This window comes from Tetrahymena thermophila, assembly GCF_000189635.1.
Source record: "Tetrahymena thermophila SB210 genomic scaffold scf_8254605, whole genome shotgun sequence".
Lineage (NCBI taxonomy): Eukaryota > Ciliophora > Oligohymenophorea > Hymenostomatida > Tetrahymenidae > Tetrahymena > Tetrahymena thermophila.
In genome coordinates, this window is record NW_002476375.1 from 28,470 (window position 1) to 53,371 (window position 24,902).

A 24,902-nucleotide genomic window follows, 5' to 3' on the forward strand; every position below is an offset into this window, starting at 1 on the left:
TACTAATATTTTCAAACAGATATTGAGATATTGATTGCTAGCATATTTTAAAATAATAATTTTAATAAATTTTATTGGAATAAGAAGTATGTATTAAAGAATATTTATTCAAATAATTAAATTTTTTTAAAATTCTTTTACATTTTAGAAAACTATATTTTTAACTTTTGAAACTTTATAAAATTGAAAAGTCAACAAAAATATGAGAATATATATTTGAATTTGGTATACAGTATTATATATATTTTAGTATAAATGAATATTATAAATATGAGTTTAATCTTTTATTATTATAATTATTTTAAGAGGAAAAGCATTAACTTAACGTAAAGAGTAAATATCAATTCTAAATTCTGCTATTTTATTAATATAGATTACTTCTTAATTAGAGACCATTAGTTTATGTCAATGAAGGAAGTGAAATATAGTTTACTTTAGATCCCCCATTATTATTACTTAGAAGCCTACTTTATTATCTCTAATCTCTTCTGCCTATACTAGTATTATCACTATCTTAATAATTATCTTCAATATTATTAATACTAGCAATTCTATTTGTTGCCTGTCTTGTCCTTCTTCTAATACTCTATCGAGTTAAAAACTGGTTCAAATCTTCATCTACTTCTTGAATAGAAGGTACATTATTATAATCATTCTATAGATAAGTCTTTTTTTAATTATTTCTGTTATATTAATAATTATCTTAATCCTAAATATAACCATTATATTTATTTTCGCTGTTGTTTCTTGTTTTTTAAGTCATGTCATTCAAAGAATCTCTTAGACTGTTAAGTCTTCCTAGTGAGTTTCTATCATTATCATCATATTTTATAGAAGGTTAACTTCTTATCTATGAAAGTCTCAAATTATTCTATGGTAGATTGCTACTGTTGTTATAATTGACACTGTTTTAGCTTTACAAGATACTATTACTTGGTCTATATTTATTATAATCATCATTATCAATATTAAATCTGCTGTTTCTCTGATTTTGTTAATATGATGGCAATTAGCTTAAAGATCTTTCTTTCTAATCATCATATTAATTCTTTGATGGAATGCTATCAAAATCATTTATCGATTATGCTTTATTTTAATTTAAGATTGGTAGAGCTTAAAATAATCTGGATCCTTATCTGTATCTTTTACTCCTATATTGAGGGTTATTATCTTAAGTCTACTCTTATTCATCATTCTAATATATACTAGGTTACTTATTTATTTTTGGATTACTAAAATCATAATCATTAATTTAAGGTTATTAAAATTAATTATTTTATTTTTATTAATTTTAAAATTTACTTAAATTTTTATCATTTGGGTAATAATCATTTGTTAATGAAGGTCTATCATTAAAATTTCTACTTTGGTTATTACTCTAATAATCTTCATTTCTTCTTTAATTAAGATTTTTTGAATTAAATGGGTCTGTATTGTATTCATCATTATCATATTGATTGCCATAATTTTTATCTAAGTTATTATTTCTTTATTATTATTATTATTGATTTTTATTATTTTAATCCATATTTTGATAATTATTTTAGTTATTATTATACAACTAAGAGTTATTGTTTCTATTTAAATTACTTAGATTATTAAAATTGTCAGTATTTTATCCTTTTAAAGAATTATTCAAGTTATTGCTAACATAAGAATTGTTATCACTAACTTCTTCGTTAGGATTTAATTTACTAAACTGATGGTAGTCAATAGATTTAGGTACAAATGAAAGTCTTTTATTTTTTGGATTAGGAAGTATATTTCTTTACTGTTCTTCATCTTTATCTTTTTGTAAATTACTAATTGCATTCGGCTGATCATTTGTTTTATTGTTTTAACCTTTATTTTGATCATCTTAATCGTTATTACCTAAACTATTTTTGTTAATGGGTAATTCTGGACCTTAGTTTAAGGAGTTATTTTAATATGTATTTGGATTCTTATTTTAAGGTATCGAATTGTTTGATTACTGTTAATCATTTACATTCTTAGGATCATATAATCTGTCCGGATCTTTTTGGTTTTCAATATCAGGTTTTTCATTTTTTTAAGATTAATTTTTACTACTGCTATTACCTATGTTATTAAGATTTGGGTTATTACTCTAATTATCAAATTAGTCTTAAAGATTATTTTAATTCATATTCTTATCTTTACTTTCTGCAGGTATTTAATTTTATTGTTAAGACTGTGGTTACTTTTAATTTAACTAATTCTCAATATCTTAAAATTAATTTACTGGTTATTACTTTTAATTATTGTTTGTATTTTAAGGCATTCCATTTTAATAATTATTTTTCGGGTCAAAATTCTTATTATTGTTTTAATAAGGTTATGCATTTTTTGTACCATTTTATTAATTATTTATAGTATCCAAAGGATCAAATTATTTGTTTCTTTAATCATCCAAAGTATTTTAACCGCCTAAGGCTTATTACCTTTAATTATTTTATGTTTAATTACTATCAATAAGAGGTAATCCTCTTTTTGGAATGTCATCTAATTTTTGCTATTAATTATTTGGTAAATTTTTAGAAAGAATATTGTCATTTTAATTTAATTGCTATGGTATTTGATTATTACTTTATGACTTAGGCTAAGCATTATTATTGTTACCATTTTTATCCTATTTTTGTGGCTATTCATTTATAAGATCTTTAGTATTTCCAGGGTTAATATCTTGATTTTTTTAACCTAATTAATTACCTTTTTATTAATTAGGTTGTATATTTTAACTAGCTTAATTATTTAAGCTTGGCTATAGTTATTTTTATGGATTACTTTCATTTAAATAACCATTCTATCCAGTATTCCTATTAGGTAATAGACCACTCTATTAATATGGTTAATTATCTTAATTTAAATTTTCTTGTTATTTGTTATTATTATCAGCTGGGGATTTACCTATAGCATCTACTCCTGGTACTTAGAAATCATTAAATCCTTTGTCCTTGATTTGCTTTTAATTGTTTATTGGATTATTTTTTTATTATTCTATATCCATTTAATTATTGTTACTTATAGGTTGTTACTATTGTTAATTATTATTAAAATTTTAGGGAGAATTGATATGAGCATTCTAATTATTTGGATCTTAATTTTAGTTATTCATTTTCTCATAACCTTAGTTTTATTACTATTATGGCAAATTTTTTTAATTTGCTTTTAAATCTTTATTTGGAATTATATTATTTTATCTTTCTTTTCCATCGGTATTACCTGTAATAGGATTAATCATTTGGTTAGTATTATCTTTACTTATATTATCAAAAGGTTATTTTTATTATTAACTATTGCCATTTTTATCTAATTTAGCTGGATCTATTTATTTTTAAGCTTATTGTTGAGCTTAATTATTATTTTCAGGATTTTTAAAAATGTCATTTAAATTTTATTATTAACTATTTTATGGATATTAGGTATTTTAATTTTCCTTACCTTGTTTACCATTATCATTTTTATTTAAGATGTTTTCACCAAGGCTATCTAACTCAGGTTTTTACTTATTTGTTTAACCCTATAGGCTGTTTGCTTGAGGGTTATCTTTATTTTGTTAGCTATTTTATATTAATTATCTTTGTGGTGCTTCTATCTACCCTTAGTTTGATTGATTGTTTGAAGGTTAATGGTTTTAATTTTAAGGTGCACTAAATTATTAATTTGAGCTTTAAGGATTTTTTTAGATACTTTCCTTAGGAGGTATTTTATTTTGTTGAGGATTTGAGATAGAATTTTACATATTATCTAAAGGCTGATTATTTTAGCTTTTTAAAGAGTCTTAATTTTAAGGTTGTGTCTCTTTACCTTTACTATTATTTGGTAAAGTAGAGGAGTTTTGATTTTACAAATCAGGATCGTTGTTATTCTGTTATGGTAATTGTTTATTTTAATTTGAATATGTGCTTTCTGTAGGCTAATTTTATTTTAAAGGCCCATTTTTACCTAAATTTTATGGTGAAGTCTCTTGTTTACTTTAATTCTATTCAGGGACCTTTGCCTTGCTTTAACCTTAACTACTAAGACCTTTTTCTGAGTTGTTTTTATTATCTATGGGTATTTCTTTATTATTATTAATTTAATTATCTTTATTTGCTAATTAGGAAGCAACTCCTGCTCCTGCTAATAACGCAGCACTTTTTAATAAATTGTCATTTTCTGGATTTTTTTATAAAGGATCATTTTTCATTTATTGTGAAGGTTCTTAAAACTAATTTTTTTAATTATCTTGGTTTTTATTTGAATTTTTAATTGAATCTTTTTCATTTTAGTTATTTGGCTTATTGTCATTGAAATTAATTTCTGGCTTTGAAACTTAATTATTTGGTTTATTCGTTTGTTGAGATAAGTTTTGATTGTTGATTGGTTTATTTGCATTTTGATCATCAAATTAACTATTTGGTAAAATATCATTTTTATTTTCTTTTTAACCTGGTTATTATTTATTTTAAGGAGGTTAATTTGGAATTTAACTTTGGTTTTTGTTTATGTTATTAGGTAATTAATTTGGTTACTTATTATCTGTTTACATATTTTAAGAATTGTTTGGATTTAATTAAGAATTTTTATCTTTATTTTATTGCTCTAATAGTTTCTACTTTTCTTTATCTGATTATTTATTCCCTCCTTTATTTGGCATATTTACTTCTGCCCCTAATGTATTATTATTAACAAAACTATTATTTTCTGGCTTTTGTTTTTGGCTACTTATATTTTACTCATTTGGCGTATTTGATTTATCAGGATTTGTGTTATTACCATCTTGAGCTTTATTATTTTAATTTCCTTACTATTTAGAATTTGAATTATTATTTAAAGATTCATTAATTCCATTATTAGGAGCTACTTTATTTTAGGCATTTTTATTTGGATTATTATTTCCTCCTTAACCATTTAACAAATTTTCATTGTTTGAGTTGTTAGGAGAATTAATGACCTAATTGCTATCTTTTAATTATTCTTTTGGATTCTATTTAAGGTCATCTTTTGGTTTATTTGCTTGTGCTAATTCAGCAGCTTTAATACCTGCTGCTAATAAAGCTGCTTCTTCCATTAAATGATTTTTTTATGGTAATTAAGATTAATTAGTATTTTTTAATTCATTAGGTGGTTATCCTGTTTTGTTTAAATCATTATTTTATTTTTTTAAATCTTTTTTATTAGTATCATCATCAGTTAGCTTTGGATAGCTATTTTTATTAGTCTATTGAATATTACCTTTTGAATCTGATAAATTATTATTAATAAAAGGAGCGCCACTATTTTCTTTTAAGTTTGCTGATATTGGTTGTTTATTATTTAATCCTTTTTAATCTTTTAGATTTGGTTGATTATTTTGAGATGCTTAACCATCTATTATTTTATCTTATCCTTGTAGAGGTAAATTTTGCTTTTTAGGGTCATTTTTTGACTGATTATTTAAATCATTAGGCTTTTGATCTTATTTAGTGTCATTTTAAATAAGGTCAGGAGTTTATTTTTGCGTAATGCTAGGATTATTATTGTTATTTAATTTACCTTATTAATTGATTTTTTCACTTACATTAGGTAACTATGGCTAATTATTTTAATCTTTAGATAGTATACCATTATTTTAACCTTGATTTTACTTTTATGAGTTTTTCTCAGGACTAAAGTTTAGATTATTACCATTTTTGTTTAGTAATTCATTTTATTTACTTTAGTTGCCTAATGAATTTTTAGGATTAGTTTTTTAATTTTGTTCTTATGGGATTTATTAATCATTATTTGAAGTTTATTTACCTAAACCTGCTGCTAAAGCAGAATCTTTATTATTATTATTATTATTATTCAGAGGTACTTAAGATAAATTATTTTAAATTTAGTTGCTTGGTTGCTACTATTGATTTATGTTATCTGAATTATCCTTTATATTCTATTTTTAATTTTGGTTAGGATTTTAATTACTTTTTACATCTGGTTTTTTTGAAAGCTTATTCGAATCAATATTAGCAGGTTATTAATTCTAATTATTTTAGACATTTGATGCTTATTAATTCTATTAACCCATTTAAGAATTTGGAATTTTATTGTTTGGTATTTATTATTCTTAATTTTATTCAGGTTTGGTGCTAGGATTTTAATTTTTGCTATTCAAGTCAGGATAATTATTATTTTAATTTTAGAGATTGCTAGGGTTTTATTATTGATTTTTGTCTTTTGGCTATTACTCTATAGATATTGGTTTAATTTTTTCAGATGGGTTATTTCCTTAAATGGCTGATGAAGCATTTTATTTAGCATTATCATTTTCTGGCTATTTTAATTAATTTTTTTAACTCTAATTACCATCTTACTATTACTATTTAAGATTATCTTTGTTATCCTTCAGATTTTTTTCTTAATTTTAGTTTGGATTTTATTTATTACCCATATCGGGATTTGTTAACAAGCTATTCTAATCACCATTAACAGGTTACTAATTTTAATTACTTTTTTATTAATTTTGAGATTTATTTGGGTCTAGCTATTGATTTTTATCTTTTGGCTATCCTCCTTTAGATATTGGTTTATCTTTCTCTTATAAACTATTTCCTAAAATTGTTTAAGAAGGATCTTATCTATCACCATTTAATTCTGGTTATTTTTATTTACCACTTTAGTTTTTAACATCTTGCTATTACTACTAACTAATACTATTTTAGTTATCTTCAGGACTTTTAATTTAACTTGGGTTTTGTTTTTAATTACTGTTTATATTAGGGTTAGTTAACTGACTATTTTAATTAGGATTAGCAGACTATTAATTTTATTATTTTGGAATTTTACTATTTTAATCCATCATATTTGGTTGTTAGCTATCTAAATTCTATAATGGTTATATAGGAATTTATCTATCATTCTAATTAGGATAGTCATTATTTTTACCAATATTTTTTAATTAATTTTTATCATTGATTGGATTTTATTGTTAATTTTTATCTTTTGTTTATTCTTCCTTAGGAATTGGTTTACTATTTTCTAATAAATTGTTTCCTATAATTGCTAACGAAGGGTCTAATATAGGATTATTTTGTTCTGGTTATTTTTATTTACCACTTTAATTTTTATCATTTTATTATTACTACTAATTATTTTTATTTGAGTTATCCTCAGGATTTTTAGTTTAATTTTGATTTGATTATTAAATACTGTTTATATCTGGCTTAGTTAATTAGCTATTTTAATTAGGATTAGCAGATTATTAATTCTAATTAAATTAGCCATTTGGTGCAGCAATTTTCTATTAATCCTATAAAGAATTTGGTTAGTTGTTAGGGTCTTTTTTATTACCTTAAGAATCTGGATTGCTATTATTTTAATTCTAATTTGGTGGTAGATTTTATTATTGTTTTGGTTAATTAGAAATTTAATTGCTATTTTTACCAAGATCAGGTAATTCATTAACTTTATTTGAATTTTATTAGTTTTAATTATTGTTGTTTAAATTTTAAATTTAATCTTATTTTTATTACTGTTATAAAGGTGCTAATTTATCCTTTTCTGTAGGTTTTTTTTCTTATATTAAAGGAGCAGCTACCATGCCACCTGTAACATCGCCCAAATTATTAGCTTGATCTTTATTTTAATTATTTTTTGATTAACTGTTCTTAGTTTAATCATTTGGTTATTATTACTATTATTATCCTAAATTACTTTAGTTACCTTATGGATCTTTAGATTCTTTTAAATTTGGATTTTTATTTTTATTCATATCTTGCTAATTAGGTTAACTATCCTTGTTTCTATTATCAGGCTAATAATTTTAATTTTTTTAGCTATTAGGTTCAAGCATCTTTCCATTTTCAGATTAATTGTTTGGAATTTAAACATCTTAATCTATTTTTTTTGGCATTTATTGATCTTTATTTTATGGTGCTTAGTTTGGTTATGGACTAATGCTTTTATTTAGATTAGGTTAGTCATTATTTTTTATTTCCTCTTTTTGTAAGATGGGATTGTTTTGGTTTTACTGTTAATTTTTGCCTTTTATTTATTCTTAAGGAACTGGCTTGCCTTTCTCAGTAGCATTAACTCCTAACATTTCAGAAGGAACTAGAATATCTGCAGGAGTATTTTTTTTATTATTATTGTTTTCTGTCTATTTTGATTATCCATTCTATCCTTAAGGTTATAATTATTGATTTAATCCATTTTAATTATTGATTGGATTTTGTATATCTTTTTGATTGGGATTATTATTACTATTTTTTTCAGGTTAAGCGAGTTAGTTATCTTGGTTGCTCGTAATAGGTAATTAACCCTAATTTTATAAATTATTAGGCTAACTTTTGCCATCTTTATTAACTTAACTATTAGGGATATTGTTATTGGGTTTCTAATTATTATTTAATTGTGATTCTTAAGGCTACTATTACTAATTAGTAATTTAGTTATTATTATTATTATTATTTAAATTAGGATTTTCATTAGCTTTAATCTAATTTTTCTATTATATGGCTGGATCATTAGGGTTTAATAATTAATTTTAGTCTTTTAGCTATTATCCTTCAGGATTTTATTAACCTTTTTATGGTTAATTGTTAGCTTTTATTGCAGCAGCAGCTACTAATCCTGCTGTAGCTGCCAAAGCAGCCTCTTCTTTTAAACTTTTATTATCAGACTTGTTAGGTTAGTTAACTTTATTTAATTCGTTAGGTTCTAATTTTTTATCAGGACCTTATTAATTATTAGCGAGATTCAATTAGTCAGCTTTATTAGGATTGTTAGCATTGTTAAGCTATGGTTATTTATTTTATGAATTATTTGGATTCTACTATTAGCCAATATTTTATTCCTGCTTTTACTCTTAATCATTTTTCTTATTTAATTCAGATGGCTAATTTTTTTTCATAGTTGATGTAGTCTCATCATTTTCTAATCCAAGCAATATATCATCATTATTAATTTTTGTATTATCAGGTTTATTATTGTCATCAGAATTTTTAGGTTATTATTAATTAGCATCTTTGGCAATTTAGTTATTATTAGGTTGCAGTTATTTTTTACCTTCTTTGGCTTGTTAATTTTATAAAACCTACTTAGCATCTGGGTTATCAATTTTTAAATTTTTATCATTTTAAATTTATTTATTTTCAGGTATTTGATTTTTGTTATTTTAGTCTTACTTAGAAAGTAGGTTTTATTTTTAACTATCTTATTGTACTAATCTCAAAGGAGAAGTATTGTCTTCTTCGGTTTCTAAGATTAAAGGTGGAGTTGATTTATTAACAAGTTGTTAGTCAACAAAATCAATAGTCTGTTTTTATTAAATGCTCTATAAGTGGATCAATTTATCCTCGCGTTCTATATCCAGAGGATTAAATAAAGAAGTTCTATTTTTAATATCATCACAAGAATTATTATCTTTAAGAGCAATAAATTTTTTAGAATTTATTCTTTAATTTAAATATTCATCGTTACTTAGCAAATGATTATTTCTCACCATTTTAAGTTTTTGAATATTTTAATTCTTCTTCTTCTTTTTGTCATTTATTTTGTAAGAATATTACTCTTTTAAGGTTTTTTATTGTTTGCTTGTAATTTAATTAGTTTTTCCATAAAATGTGTCTCCTTGTAAAAGCAAGTTACTATTTACAATAAATTTTTTATCTTTCTTATGCTATTTTATTTGATAATCTTTTTCATTTTGCAGTCTTAAATCATGCAAACCATCTAGAAATTAAGTTTTTGTTATTATCATTTATCCTTATATTGAATTACTTCTGTGCTTTTTACTCATCCTTTATTCTGCATAAATCTAAGATGGTTGAGCAGCCAAGAGGATTTATTCGGATTATTATTTTTTGTTAAGCCCTTCTATTTCTGAAAGAACAAACTTTTTACTTTCTTACTCTTGATTTGTATTAGAAATCTTAGGACTAGATTTTTAATTATAATAATTAAAAATGGTTTACAAAATGAATCTAAGTATAGCTAGAACGAAGATAAATATGGCAATTGCAAAATCTGCTGAGTAATAATCGTTTCTTAGGTTTGAAATTAATAAGTTTGTTGGTTGATCAGAACACTAAGAATTATCCATGTCTCTTATCTTATCATATTAATAAAGAGCTGTGCCAAAAAGAATACATATTAGAATAAACTATGCGAAGAGTAAAATAATTAAAGTAGTAGAAAATAAAGCTTTAAACTTATTCTCTTAGTCTTTTTTTTAGTTTTTACCATCGAAATCTCTCAAAACCTTAAAAATTATGAAAATAAAAACTGCCATCACTACAAAATTAATAACCAGAGTAGCTAACCAAATTCTGTTGAAAAGAGTCAAACTGTCTTTTAAATCATAAAATGTATTCATATGTTTCTACTTGCAATCACCAGTTTATTTCCATGGTATATATTATTACTCAAATAAATAATATTTGAAATTAGGATCATATGGATAGGAAGGTAAACTAGTTATCTGCGAATAGAGACCATTTGCTTAAAGATAAGATTATTCAGAAGCGGAAGACACCAAAATGAAGCGACTATCAATTTAAGCAGAATTACACTGTGACTTAGAGTGAATATATAAACTGTATTAGGCAGTTTTTGAGTCTGAGTAGAATTAATCAAGATAATATTTGCATATTGCTGGACCTTGTGATACATATAAACCTGTCATGAAAGACCTATTAGAAGGAGATTAAGTTGAAAGGTAAAAATTAGAAGATACAATTTGGTTATAAGTATTATCAGTTTATTTATTATTAATAGATTTAAGTGGGCAGCTTTGGTTAGAAGGTACACAAAATCCATATAAAGAATCATTGGAAGAATCTCCACATTACTTAAAATTATTTGATGTACAATCGGAATCTCTATAAGTGAATCCAGTCATTCTCTATACACAAAGATTTTCTAAATTAGAATTCTCATTCCATTTTGAAAGCACTTAAGATGAAATAGGTTGTATTTAAACACACCCATTTGAAAGTTATACAGATGAGCAATTACCAATTTAAATACTAGATTACTTGTATTAGCCAATTGCAGAATTACAATTACATCCTGCACTAGTACCATCAAACTAATAATTTATGAGCTTGGAATTGCAGTTAGCATTTGAGGTTATTTAAGTAATAGGTGATTAAGACCAATTTTATAGGACATAATCATAGTCTTTTGGTAATTAAGCTAAGTAAAAGTAAACAATAATGCTAGTGATAGCTATTAAAATTGATATTAATCCTAGAATTGTCAATTAAAAGAACACACATTTTGAGAAATTATCAGGAGAATTCTTAACTTATTATTACATTTTGTTACTTTCATCATCTATAATGGGTGAAATTTGTTCATTTTGTTTGAAATCATCATTTTGTATTTACTTATTTTACTCAATGTCATCACTAGGTACTTTTTAGTTAGAATAAAGGTTTTCAAAGCTTATATTATTACCAATAGCATGGCGATTGTTAGGCGAATGCTTCTATTGAGTAGTGATACTCATAATGTTATATTTAAATGCGAAGTAGTGCTAGATCGTAGGTTGTTAATTGGTAATATCTTATCAAAATATTTAGATACTTTAATTAAAAGATTGTTTTCCTTATTATTATTAATTAGTGTAATTTTATTTCAGGTTTTTGAATTAAATAATATTAATAAAATTAAATGATATCCAAACAATTTAAACTGATTGAAAAACATTGGATTTTGTAAGGTTGTGTCTTTAAAAGTTTTGAATATTTAATGGTTATACACAAATTAAAATTAAGGCTATCGTTCATTTATTTATTCATTCATTTATCTCATATTGTTTGCAATATTATGAAATTTGTAATCTACTAAAATAATAAATAGTATTGAATATTTTCCAATGTAAAGAGCTTTATATCAATATATCATTCATTTTAAGATTTTATCTAAGATCATTTTTATTTGGTTGCTATTTTATTTAAAATCTGTAAAACAATTTACTTATTTACAACAAAGGAGTTTACAAATAGAATTTACATATAATTCTAAATATTATAATTGGTGATGTATTCTTTAATGATAAAGATAATCAAATTTATATAATAATTATCACAATAAAATACTCCTTTTTTTAATTTAATTTAAATCTAATCTTTTAAGTATTCTCTAAGAAATACCACGCTTTTAAAGCCATTACCTTTCTCTCAATTACTTTTTATGAATTAAATTTTTTTCATAAAAGATGATAATTGACTTTTGAAATGAAGATAAACAAAATGATCTTTCTTTCATTCATACAAGATTATTGAATTAATAATATTATATTACTTCAAATCTTTTCTTAACTTATTATAAAATTCTATCAGCTATAATCAATTAATAATTACTTGAGAAAGTACGTATATTTTTAATTAAAATAATTAATTCATTTAAGTGCGTTTATAATTATATCAAGTGACGGCGCAATCAGATAGGTGACTTTTTGTATGTTTACTTATTTTTAACTAAAAAATGTATTTATTTATTTAATTTCCATTAATTTCAAATAATTTTATAAAAATATTTTTTTTAAATAATTTAGCCATCAATATAGTTTCAAACAAATTAAAATTAAAATAATTTGCTGCTATGTTTGTAGCTTATTTTATAAGCACATTTAATTGTGATGAAAAAAATTACTATTATAATCTAAGATTACAAGATTTTAAATTCAATCAGTTTTACTTAATCATAAATATATATATAGGTAAAAGATTTTTTGTGGTAATATAATTTATGGATTAGTTTATTGATTATGTTTGAACTGATATAAATACTCTAAAATAAAAAAATTAGATAAACACAAATTAACAAAGAGGTTTTTTAATAAATATTTTTAAAAATACAAAATATCAAATATATTTTCAAGTGCATAATTAATCTTTAATCATCCACAAACAATATTTATTGCATAATTCAAAAATATTTATGAAGAAGAAGCTTAACTAAGAATTTCACCATAAATACAAATAATTTGAAATACAATAACCCACCTTCTTCATCAAATATTAATCTATCTAAATTATTCAAAACCTTATAATAATTAATAAAATTGCATAATATAAATCTAAATATTCTTTTTTTTTTTTCTGTCGAATTATTTTATAAGCATTTTATTTATTATATCATTCTTAAATATTAAATAGTTTTTATCTTTTTATGATATTAATTCTATCATAAATATTTTATAACCATAATTAATATTCTTTAAATTAAATCGTTTAGTTTATTCTAATACAAATGTAATTAAAAATAGAAATATAAAACATAATAATTTGTTAAATTAAAAATACTAAAAAGTAATTAATATCTCAAATAAAATATTAAATTAAAAAATTATTTTAAATGAAACAAATATTATAGGATAGGTATTTAATTTTTAGAATAGTATCTATCTATTCATTAATTATCTTTTTTTCTTTCATTAATTTTTCTAGAAAAGTGATATTGCTATTATTCAACAAAATATGAAATTTTAGTATAAATTTCAAAAATAATTATTTAATTCAACATCAAACAAAATAGTAAAATCAAATTGCAAGAAATAGTATCTTGAAGTTAGAAATATATTGTAAGTTTCCTTAATAAATTAAACTTAATCGAAATCTGAAAATACAAAATAAAAAACTTAACATTTGTATTATAAATATTTATTTTCAATGAAACAAAAAAAATTGATACCAAACTATTAGTTAATTATTTATTTTTACTTTAAAAATGGTAAATAAATTGATAAAATATTTTTTAAAAAGATACTTTAAACCTTTTGAATTTAATAAATCTAAATGATAATAAGAACTTATTAATACTGATTTAGAAATATTCAAATATTTTATATTAACAAATAATATAAAATAGAAATTATTTTCGTGATTTAAAATATTATTTTCATGATTAATTAAATATCAAATAATTATTTAAAAAAATTTAATTTAGATAAAATTATAAAATATTAAATAAAAAAGCTTTGTTTTTAAATTAGATGTATTTGTTTTCTAATAAATAAAATTGCTGATAAAATATTTAATAAAAAGATTTTTTTAAAATAAAATTCTAAACCTTTTTATTTAATAAATCTAAATTGAAAATTTACTTTTATATTTATTAATTTACATAAAAGTAGATAAATATATATTCCATATTTTTCAAATTTATTCCAAGTAGCATTAAATTTTATTTATTTTATAAAATTAATAAAAATAATTTTAATGATTGATTTTTTGTAAAAATTTTAACATAAATAAAATAATATTTTTAATTTATTTATGTTGTATTTGTTTGTAAATGTTTTATTTTTATAAATTATTCTATTTATTAAATTAGATTCTTCTATTTTAATTTTAGAATTAATTTTGAATTTTTAAGAAATTTTTAGAAAATTAGAAATTATTTGGATATTATAATTTACTTTCTTGATAGATAAAATTTGGAATCTTCCACCACAAATTATAAAGAAAAAGAGTCTACTTAGATTGCTTAAAAAAAATGTAGTGAAAAAAATAGATTTGATTGATTGAAATCCTAGTTAGATTTTTAAGAGAAGATATTTGTTGTAACCATCATGGAAGGATATTTAATATCTACATTTTTATTAAAAAAAAATATATATTGAAATAGAATTTACTAAAATCAGTGATTGAAATCTAGAAATTTGTTGATTATTGTTTGAGACCAATAAATCAAAATTTTCAACTTAAAAAAATCATTTAATAAATAAATAAACAAATTATAAATTAAACTAGATTGAACTTTTATAACTAATTAGGTAATGAAACTCTTTAAATAGCTAACTAGTTCAACTTGTAGGTATTTAAAATTTTCAAGGTATTGCATTGCAAACAGTTCTCCTCTTTATTCCAATCAAATCAAGTTTAAATTTTCAAGCACAGATGCTGTTGTTTCATAGAAGTAGCTTGAAGAGTTGAGAAATTATAAATTAACAAACAAGATAGATTCAGAAACTCTAATGAAAAGATTTTAGGATAATATAGAGAAAATTGATAACTCAGACTTAGTCAATTAATTTTGTGTTTATTTTATTTAACAGTTTGAAAATAGGATTGAAACTCAAAAAGCTATTCAGATTTGCGATTATGCTATTGATAGATAATAGAAGAACTATTCTCCTACTACTTTAATGTATTTTATGGGGCAGAAAATACTTTTAAAATATGAGTAAGGTGATTTGAACGATATGAATAAATTAGCAGATTAGCTCTATGCATTATATTTATTTTCAAGGGAAATTTTAGATTCTACAACTAGAATTAAATACCAAAGTTATTTAGCTGAAACAATGGCTAAAGTAAATCTAGTAGAACATGCTGAGAGGTATCTTAATGGGACAGTTGATTCTTTGCAGAATGATGAGAGAATTGATCTATCTTGGGGTGAAGTTTATGATTTATATTATATTCATTTTGGATGCTATTTTCTTCAATAGAAATATGAGCAAGCTCTTCACTACGGATTAGTTGCTTATTAAATGATGAAAGGAAACCCTTTTGTAAGTCCTTCTTTTATTCTATTAGGAATTTATTAATGCCTTAAATTTATTAATAATGAATTGGGATAGTAGTAAGTCTTGCTTGAATTACTAAAGTACCCACAAGATGGAATTAATCTTAGTAATATTGATAAACTAGTATTTGTTCCTTTTAAAAAGAAATAAAAAAATTTAGCTTCTTCTAATCTACTCTTAACTCATCAAAAGAGTGATGATATTGAGAAAGTATAATAGAAATAATTTAGAGACTAAATCTTATATGATTTTAATTATGCAAATTTTCCACTTGTTAACATTTTAAAACAAAAAATTAGCAAGCAAAGTGATACAATTTGGAATGAAAAAGATGACAAAGGAAGATTTTTTATTGAATAAAATAAAATAGACAAAGGCATAGAATATTACAAAGACATCCTTACCAAACTTGATAGTATTAGGGATTAAGAAAAGATTATTTAAGTGTCTGACCGTCTTGCGTATTTGTATAGTAAAATTGACGAATTTGATAAAGCATTAGAGTTATCTTTAGAAGCTCATTAGAGAATACTTAAACTTCGTAACAATATACTAATGAAAGACAATATGACATTATAAAATATCCTTTACATAAAATTCTTTTATCATTCCAAAAATGATTATGCTAAAAGTGTTGAATGGGGTAAAAAGTGGCATGCTTATTGTATTTAATATAATATTTTTGATATATACGATGATTTTATAGTTGAAAATTTATTTTCTTAAGCTTCTTCATTGATATTATTGAATTAGTAAGAAGAAGCTCTAGAATACTGCAAATTTATATAAGAGTACTTGGAGAAATTTAATAATGAAGATATGTTAAGAGCTCTTCATGGCATGCTTTTTAATATTTACTCAGATATTAATAATTTACCTGAAGCACTCAAAAATGGGTAAGTAGTTATTGATTATTACAATAAAAACTTAAAAATTCTTACTCAGAGAGAAAAGAATTTGCTATATTAAAGTGTCCTTAAGTGCTGTAGGTTTGCTTAAGAATTATAAGATGAGTAAAATATATACAAGTATGGAAGATTATACTTATAATTGAGAAAGGATGAAGAAACAGAATTTGAGAATATAGAGTTTAGGATTAAACTTTAACATTAAATAATTTTAGTTATGATCTCTAAAAGATAGTACAAAGATGCTAAATAGATGATTAACTAGGTTTTAGACTTAATCAATTAAAATCCTAATATGTAAAATTATTTAATTAAAATCCTACTAGCAGAATCTTAAATGTCTTAGAAACAATTAAAATACTAAGAAGCAGAAAAGTGCATATAATAGGCAGAAGAAATCCTAGAAAATATAAGTAATGGAGGTGAAATGGATTTAGAGAATGACTAAAACCTATATGAGAACTTAAAACTTGAAGTGTATTTAAATAAGAGTTTAATTCATTACAATAAAAACGAATTCAATTAATCTATTAAATATATTGAAAAATATGTTTAGATTTATAAAAAGTTAAGATATAGAATAAACTCTAAAGTCGTAGAGATATTAAAGACACTTTATAAAAAGTAGGAATATAAAAATACCATTAGAGAACTTATACTAACTAATAACATATCATTTGATTCATCTTGAATTATCAGTCAATAAATATTTTCTATATTTTAACGTATAATAAAATAAGTTTAAGCTATTTATTGCTATAGCTCTAATTAATAGCTAATAGATTATGTATTAATTTGTTTTATATAAACTGCTTATAATAATATAATATAAAATATTTCTTTATTAATAATTTAAGAAATTATTTTTTTAATCGCTATTATTTTTAAGTTTATTTTAAATTAGTTAAATAAATGTAAGCTATTTATATCTTTATTAATCTCATCAAAAAATTATAGCAAGATGCAATTCAAAAATTTTGAAGTTTGGATGTCACTTATTATGAAATAGATTTTTTAATTATTTATTAAAAAATCTGATTTTTATATTTTATAATAGAATTAAAATTAATTATTTAATTTATTATAATTTCAAAAATAAATAATTTTTTTACACTTTTTTTAAATTTAAAAATTTATGCTTAAGTAGCTGGTATTAGTATATGAGAAATTACAGTATTATTTGATAATAATTTAAAATATATTATGATTTAAAAAATAAATGCATTTAAATTGAATAAGATATTTACTGGATATATAGAAAAAAATTAATTACATTAGAAATAGTTAATAAAAATAATTAAAGAAACCAGTTTTTTCGTTTTGATTGAAAATTAATTATTAATTAATTAAAAGATCTATTTTATTATTAAAATAAAAATTGTCAATTTATTGATTAATAGAACAGCCATAAACTAGAAAGTGTGAAATGAATAATTTAAAGAATTTAATTTTAAAAGGTTACTTATATAAGACAACCTAACTCATAAAATATCACTAACTTACCTAAAGATTTATGTTTAATCAAATGAAATATCCTCAAAGTGTTAAATATAGTTTTGGCACATTTGTTAGATAATAAGATTTAAAATCTATTTCTTCTTTTGATGATTTTTTGGTAAATATAGATAATTCTAGAGATAAAGAATAAGCAATTTAATTATGTAAATAAGCTCTTGAGCAGTTTAAAACAAAATCTAACTATGAAAGCTCATTATAAGTTTGCAATCTAGGTTTAGAATTAAGTAAGCAGCTTTCAAGTCAGGAGTAGATTTAAGCTCATTCTTTTTTTATGGTGAATAAAATAGAGATAGCTTGCTAATAAAATAATGATTATGAAATGAACTAGCTATCAAAATAGCTATACGCTTACTATTTGGCATCTAAAGAGTAGTTGAATGCATAGTAAAAATTTAGGCTTGTCTTATTTTTAGCTGATTCTGTCTGTAGAGTTGGTCTTTAAGAATTACAACATAATTTTTTATAAGAAGCATTGGTACTTTTCTAGACAAGCTCAACACTAGAGTTAACAAATAGTTAAATTTATGGCTTTTATTTTATGCATTTTGATTTTAACTTTCAAAAGTAGAGCTATCAAGAAGCTTTAAATTATGCTAAAATGGCTTATGATATTGTTAATAATGAGAAATAATCTTTGTAAGCTTAGAAAGCGCTGATATGCTAATATTTATGCCACAAGCTTCTAAAGTAGCCTCAAGAATGTAAAAAAATTGTAGAAAATTTAAAGCAATATCAACCTATTACTGATTTTAAATTAGAATAAATTGACAATATATCTTACTATCCTAACAAAAAAAAATTTTCATTTGAAGTAGAATCAAAGAATGAATAAGAAAATCTATTCAGTGATAATGAAGAATTCTTTGAAATTATGAAAGAAAAAAGAGATAAATTTTTAGAAAATAATAATTTAAACGAGGGTATTCAATACTTTGAATAACTTATATAGGATCTTAACCACGAATAACAAGTTTTAAAGATATTATTTTTGAGAGAATGTCAATCCTTTTTATATTCTCAATAGAATAATATAACAAAAAGCTTAGAGATGAGCTTGAAAAATCATTAAGAATTACTAAGTTTACGAAATAATATTTTGCACGACGACCAATTGACTTAATTAAATATTTACTAAATTAAATTATTTTACTTTATGCTGAAGGACTTTCAAAAAAGTTATGAATGGGGACAAAAACTTGAATCTTTTTGTAAATAATATAATTTATATAACATCAAAAATGAAAAACTAGCTTTGAGTCTATAATCATAAATAGATTCTCTGTTGCAATTGAATAAAACGGAAGAAGCACTGAATTAATGTAATTTTGCATTAGGATACTTAGAAAAGTTTAACTTTAAATAAATTTCATTTGAAGTTAGAATGATGAGAGTGAATATTTATACAAATTTAAATTAAATAGATTAAATTATAAAGGAAATCAGAATTGTTATAGATTAGAATAAAGCTGATCTCTCTAAAAAATCTAATTATACTTAAATATATTACAATGCATTAAAATCAATATCTCTTCATTTTGTGTTGGTAAATGACAGAAATAATATTATTTTTTTTGGAAAAGAGTATCTTAGAATAAGATAAACATATGAAGATTCTCTAGATATGATTTAATTAAGAGTATCTATTTTATTCCATTTGAGCTAGTAATTAATAAATGAAAAGAATTATTTTGAAGCAGAAGCAGTAACGAGAGAGTGTTTGCAACTTGCAAGCACTGATAATGAAATAAAAGATTTTTATATTAGATAAGTATTCTAATATATTCCTCTCGCTATTAAAGTATCAAAGATAGATGAAGCTGAAGAGTATTTAAAAATTGCATAAAACATTTATGAAAAAAATATAGATAATCCTAATGACAAATAAAATGCCTTAATTTCACTGATTTAAATTCAAAGTATTATTTTTAGTCTTAAAAAAAATTATGATAAATCTCTCGAATTCTTTACAAAATAATTGGTATTGTAACAAAAATCAAAAGAACCTCTTACAAAACAGTAGAGATAAATCTTGAAACAGCTTCTCGAAGATTAAGCCTATTCAAAATAAGTTAGAGAGTTAGTAGAAAAATTCAATATAGATTTGAATATTTGAATTTTGATTTGATTTTTTATCAAAAAAATTATTTATTAAAAAATAAAAAGAAATGTTTGTAATTTATATTAAAATTTTCTCCATTTAATTTTTGATCAATTAATTTTAAAAAAATTTCATTCAAATCATGTATTTAAAAACAAACAAAAGGCTTGAAATGTGCTTGTTAGCTTTTTTAACAAATTTAAAAAGTCTTTTTAGCAAACTAAAGCTATAAATTAAAATGAATTTATTTGAATAATCCAATCTTATAAAAAGTAATTCTATTTGATAAGTTAAAATTAGAATTATATTTATATGTTTATATATCTTATCATACAAATAGCCTAATCAGAATATAAATTGATTTGTTAATATAAAAGATTTTCATTTTTAATTAATAATATTGAATAGGATTTATCAAAAAAATATAAATAAATTATGAGTTTTTACTCTCTATCTTTATTTTAAAAACGTATTTTGTTTACATTAATTAATAATAGTACAAACAAAGATCCAAATAAATTAAAAGGATTCAGCTCCTAGCTAAATAATGATGAGATAATTTCAAAGTTTAAAAAGGTTTGGATATTAGTTTATCTGCTAAAATAAGTTTAGTACTAGAATAGCTTAGTATAAAAAATAAAGAACTTAGTTTTTGAATTAAAATATTCATTTTTCATTTAGCATTTTTTAGAAGAGCTAATCTGAATATTTAAAGAAAATTGATGTAAAAAATATTGAATCGAATTCTCTACTTGGCTAATTTAATCAATAGATTAAATTAATCGATGATGTTGAAGAGGCGTTGCTTTTTTGTAAGAATATTTTAACAGAATTTCAGTTAAGGATGGAAGTTAGTAAAGCATTACAAATATGTAATCTGGCTATTGATTTGACAAAAAAGCTTTCAAGTGGTAGAGGAATTTATTCTTATCTCTATTTTAAAGCAAAGTACATTTCGCTGATAACTGACTAAGGTTTAATAGATCAAGCGAAAAAAGAAGCATAAGAACTCCTAGTCTTTTATTAAGTTTCAAAAGAATAATTAAGCATAATTGAGAAAATAGAAATGAATTAAATATTAGCTACTATATTTTAGTTTATCAAATAATATGAGCAAAGCCAAAATTTAGCTGAACAATCCATCAGCCTTATTTAATCAGGTTCTACATTGGAGATATCAAATAGTTAGCTAATAGGAATATATTTTTTACTTTACTCTACTTCATTCATATAGAAAGATTATGAGAAAGCCAAAGAATATGGGTTATTATCATACGAATTATTAAAAAATAGTAAAAAATAGGAAGAAAATTACACAGTTTAAAATATAATTTTAGGACTAGTCATTTGTTTTAAAAAATTGAATTAGGATAAAGAGGCTGAAGCAGTACTTAAACTTCTTAAAAACCATAAGGAAATTCCTAATTTTAACCCTTTAAATATGAAAGAATAATAGTTAAAATTAAAGGTTCACTTTAATCTAAACTAAGATAACAAATTAGCTTAAGAGATTCAATAAAAAGATATAGAAAACTTATTATTCTACAATGAAATTATTGATCTTTATTAGTAGTTTGTTGAAAAATTATAAGCAAATGAAGGTATTTAGCATTTTCAATAGCTTTAGAAATAATTAGATAAAGAAAAAGATTTTTTAAAATTTTTCTTTTTGCAGGATACCATTGCAAGCTTACACTCTTGCCTATAAAACGGCTAATAAGCAATAGATATGTGTTTAAATACTCATCAAAAACTTTTAAAGCAGAGAAATTATATTCTTTATGAAGACAGAATAACTTTTTAAAATATTACTCTTCTTAAGCAATTACATTATTAAGCAAAGGAATTTTAAAAAACTATTGAGTGGGGAGAAAAATGGCATTCTTACTGTATTAATTATAACTTATTCGATCATTTTGACAAAGAAGTTGCTTTTTCCTTGCAAATTTAAATGGCCTCTTTAAATTTATTAGGATAAACCTAACATTGCCTGGAATATAGCAACTTTGCTCAAGAATACCTGGAAAAATTTAATGAAGAACTCGAGTTACTTGAAGTGTACTTAATTAAGACATCTCTTTATATTAAGCTAAATAAACCTGAAGAGGTAGAAAAATATACAAGATTAGCTGCAAAGATTTATCACTTAAATAAAGATAAAGTCAAACCATAAGCTGAATATCTTTATTACAGTTCGAACCTCTATTTGATGATAAATTATTTTAAGAAAAATGACCCAAAAAATATACTTGAATTTGGCAAAGAATATATCGATTTAGTTAATAAATATGAAAAATAAGATTAAGAAGAAACATTGATTTTTAAAAGTACAATTTTTTTAATGCTAGGATAAAAATTATTTGATGAAAAAAAATTTAAAGAATCATAACCTTACCTTACATAATGCCTAGATCTAACCAAAAAAGATAAATAACTTGAATAAATTTATCTTAAAGCCTTGATGTATTACATATCTACTTGCTTTAGATTAGATATGATAAAAGAAGCTGAAGAGAGTTTAAACACTTTATAATAGTCATTTGAATAATTACCTTTAGGAGTTCTGAAAGATAATACAGAAATTCAGCTATTGGCATTTTAAAGCAATTTGTACTATTCTAAAAATGACATGAATAGATTTATTGAATCTGTTGAGAAATAACTTGAAAAACAAACTTAAAAAAAAAAATAGTTATAGGAAAAATAGAAAACTATTTTAGCTCATCTATTAAGAGATAGTAATTATTCCAGTTAAGTTTAAAATTTAATATCAAAATATGAAATTAAATTAAATGGCTGAATATTTATTTACTCATTTAGTCAGTCATATACATAAATTGGCATATATATAGTCTTTTAAATAAATTTTAAGAATTAAAAATGAAATTTTATTTTTTTTAAATTAAACACTTAAAGAAATTTCTTCTTTAGAATTTTAATTTTAAATATTATAAATTAATTTCATATTTGAACTTTGAAAAATAAAAATATATTTATATATTTTTTTGATCTTAAGTCCATTTAATAAATTTTATACAGGGTGTCTAGCTAGCTAGTAAGTTTCAGCCTAAACTATAGTATATAATAAAACATATTATTTTCTATTTTACAAATATTTAATATTTATTTATTCATCCTTTTTTTCCACTTGTATATCAATCACCATGAGTAATTTATTGTAAGGGCAACTAATTTTTTTGATTTATTACACTTGCTTTTTACTTTCTACGCTTATGATTTACTGATTTAGTCATAACTTTTATATAAAATTAAAATAAAATTCTGAAGAAAATTAAATAGAATAATATTTTTTAATTAAAAATTATATTTAAGATTAACATATAATAAATCAAATAAAAAACAAATAAACATTTATATTGTTTTAAATTGATTTTTAAGTAAAAATACCACAATCTAAAACAAATATACTGTTTTTACCCAAAAGCAAGTATCAATTTTGTGAGATTAGTGCAATTAGCTAAAGCAGAACCTAACTCTGATGTACAGATTGCTCTAAATTGATTCTATCTTTTTAAATTTTGAAGAAAAAATTAAAAAGTACAATAAAAAAAATAAAAGTAAATCAAATAAAAAGCTAATTAAAAAATTAAAAGATTTAGTTAAATTGTTTTATATACATTTTTATTAGTAAAAATATTACAATCCAAAACAAATAAACTAAAATTACCCAATATCAAGTTTAAAATATGAGAGATTAGTGCAATTTACTAAAGCAGAACTAAGGTCTAATATACCTTAATCACCAAATTTATTATAACTTTTAAATAATGAAGAAAAAATAGAAAATTAATTTAGAAGGAAAAAAAAGAAGAAAAATTATGAAATAATAAGAAATTAAGTAATAAATAATAAAAATAAATTTTGAAAATAAAAAAATAAATGAAATTAAGAAAGATAGAAGAAAAAAAACAAGTACAATCAATAAAAAAGAAAAAGAAAAGTAAATCAAATAAAAAGCTAGTAAAAAATTAAAAGTGCTATATTGTTTTAAGTAAAAATATCACAATTAAAAACAAATAAACTATATTTACCGTAGGTAAAGTTCTAATTAAGAGATATTAGTGCAATTTGCTAAACCAGAACCTAGGCCTAATAATCCTTAATCACCTATTTAATTTTCACTATTTAAATAATGAAGAAAAAATAGAAAATTAATTTAGAAGGAAAAAAAGAGAAAAGATATGAAATTATAAGAAATTAAATAATAAATAATTAAAACAAATTTTGAAAATAAAAAAATGGGTTAAATTAAGAAAGATAAAAGAAGTAAAAAAAAGTAGAATAAAAAAGAAAAAGAAAAGTAAATCAAATAAAAAGCTAATAAACTAATTAAATGAGCTATATTGTTTTAAATTCATTTCATAAGTAAAAATATCACAATCCAAAACATATAAACTGAATTTACCCAAGATAAATTGTCAAATTTGAGAGATTAGTGCAATTTGCTAAACCAGAACCTAGGCCTATTAAACCTTAATCACCAATTTTATTTTTACTTTTGAAATAATCAAGAAAAAATATATTATTAATTAGCTATTTAGAAGGAAAATGAAGAAATAATAAGAAATTAATAACTAAAAATAAATATTGTTGAAATTAAAAAATGATTTAAATTAAGAAACATAGTGGAAAAAGAAAAAAAAACATAAGTAAAATAAATAAATAAATAAATAAGAAGAAAATTATATCAAATAAAAAGTAATAAACTAATTAACTGAGTAATATTAAATTCATTTTTTTAGTAAAAATATCTCAATCCAAAACAAATAAACTGTATTTACTTAAGATAAAGCATCAAATTTGAGAGATTAGTGAGATTTGCTAAACCAGAACCTAAGTTTGATATACCTTAATCACCAATGTTATTGATACT

At 22.1% G+C, this 24,902-nt stretch overlaps 5 protein-coding genes across 5 annotated transcripts; 3 read left to right on the forward strand and 2 right to left on the reverse strand. All coding sequences in view use genetic code 6, as the record gives it.

Annotated features, from left to right (window-relative positions):
* Positions 1 to 340: 340 nt before the first annotated feature.
* TTHERM_00617800 (endo-1,4-beta-xylanase xylA, putative) lies at positions 341 to 11,455 on the reverse strand (the record flags this gene model as incomplete). The annotated part of the gene is made up of 1 exon (XM_001017902.1): positions 341 to 11,455. One exon carries the CDS (start codon positions 11,453 to 11,455, stop codon positions 341 to 343), a length of 11,115 nt encoding a protein of 3,704 aa, XP_001017902.1.
* Positions 11,456 to 14,731: 3,276 nt separating this feature from the next.
* Positions 14,732 to 17,083, forward strand: TTHERM_00617810 (hypothetical protein; the record flags this gene model as incomplete). Its single annotated transcript, XM_001017903.2, has 1 exon — positions 14,732 to 17,083. One exon carries the CDS (start codon positions 14,732 to 14,734, stop codon positions 17,081 to 17,083), a length of 2,352 nt encoding a protein of 783 aa, XP_001017903.2.
* Positions 17,084 to 17,905: 822 nt separating this feature from the next.
* Positions 17,906 to 20,023, forward strand: TTHERM_000617816 (normocyte-binding protein; the record flags this gene model as incomplete). The annotated part of the gene is made up of 1 exon (XM_012798074.1): positions 17,906 to 20,023. One exon carries the CDS (start codon positions 17,906 to 17,908, stop codon positions 20,021 to 20,023), a length of 2,118 nt encoding a protein of 705 aa, XP_012653528.1.
* Positions 20,024 to 20,555: 532 nt separating this feature from the next.
* TTHERM_000617817 (hypothetical protein) lies at positions 20,556 to 22,808 on the forward strand (the record flags this gene model as incomplete). Its single annotated transcript, XM_012798075.1, has 1 exon — positions 20,556 to 22,808. One exon carries the CDS (start codon positions 20,556 to 20,558, stop codon positions 22,806 to 22,808), a length of 2,253 nt encoding a protein of 750 aa, XP_012653529.1.
* Positions 22,809 to 23,167: 359 nt separating this feature from the next.
* Positions 23,168 to 24,676, reverse strand: TTHERM_000617818 (transmembrane protein, putative; the record flags this gene model as incomplete). The annotated part of the gene is made up of 5 exons (XM_012798076.1): positions 23,168 to 23,264; positions 23,447 to 23,536; positions 23,697 to 23,786; positions 24,061 to 24,150; positions 24,435 to 24,676. 5 exons carry the CDS (start codon positions 24,674 to 24,676, stop codon positions 23,168 to 23,170), a joined length of 609 nt encoding a protein of 202 aa, XP_012653530.1.
* Positions 24,677 to 24,902: the final 226 nt, after the last annotated feature.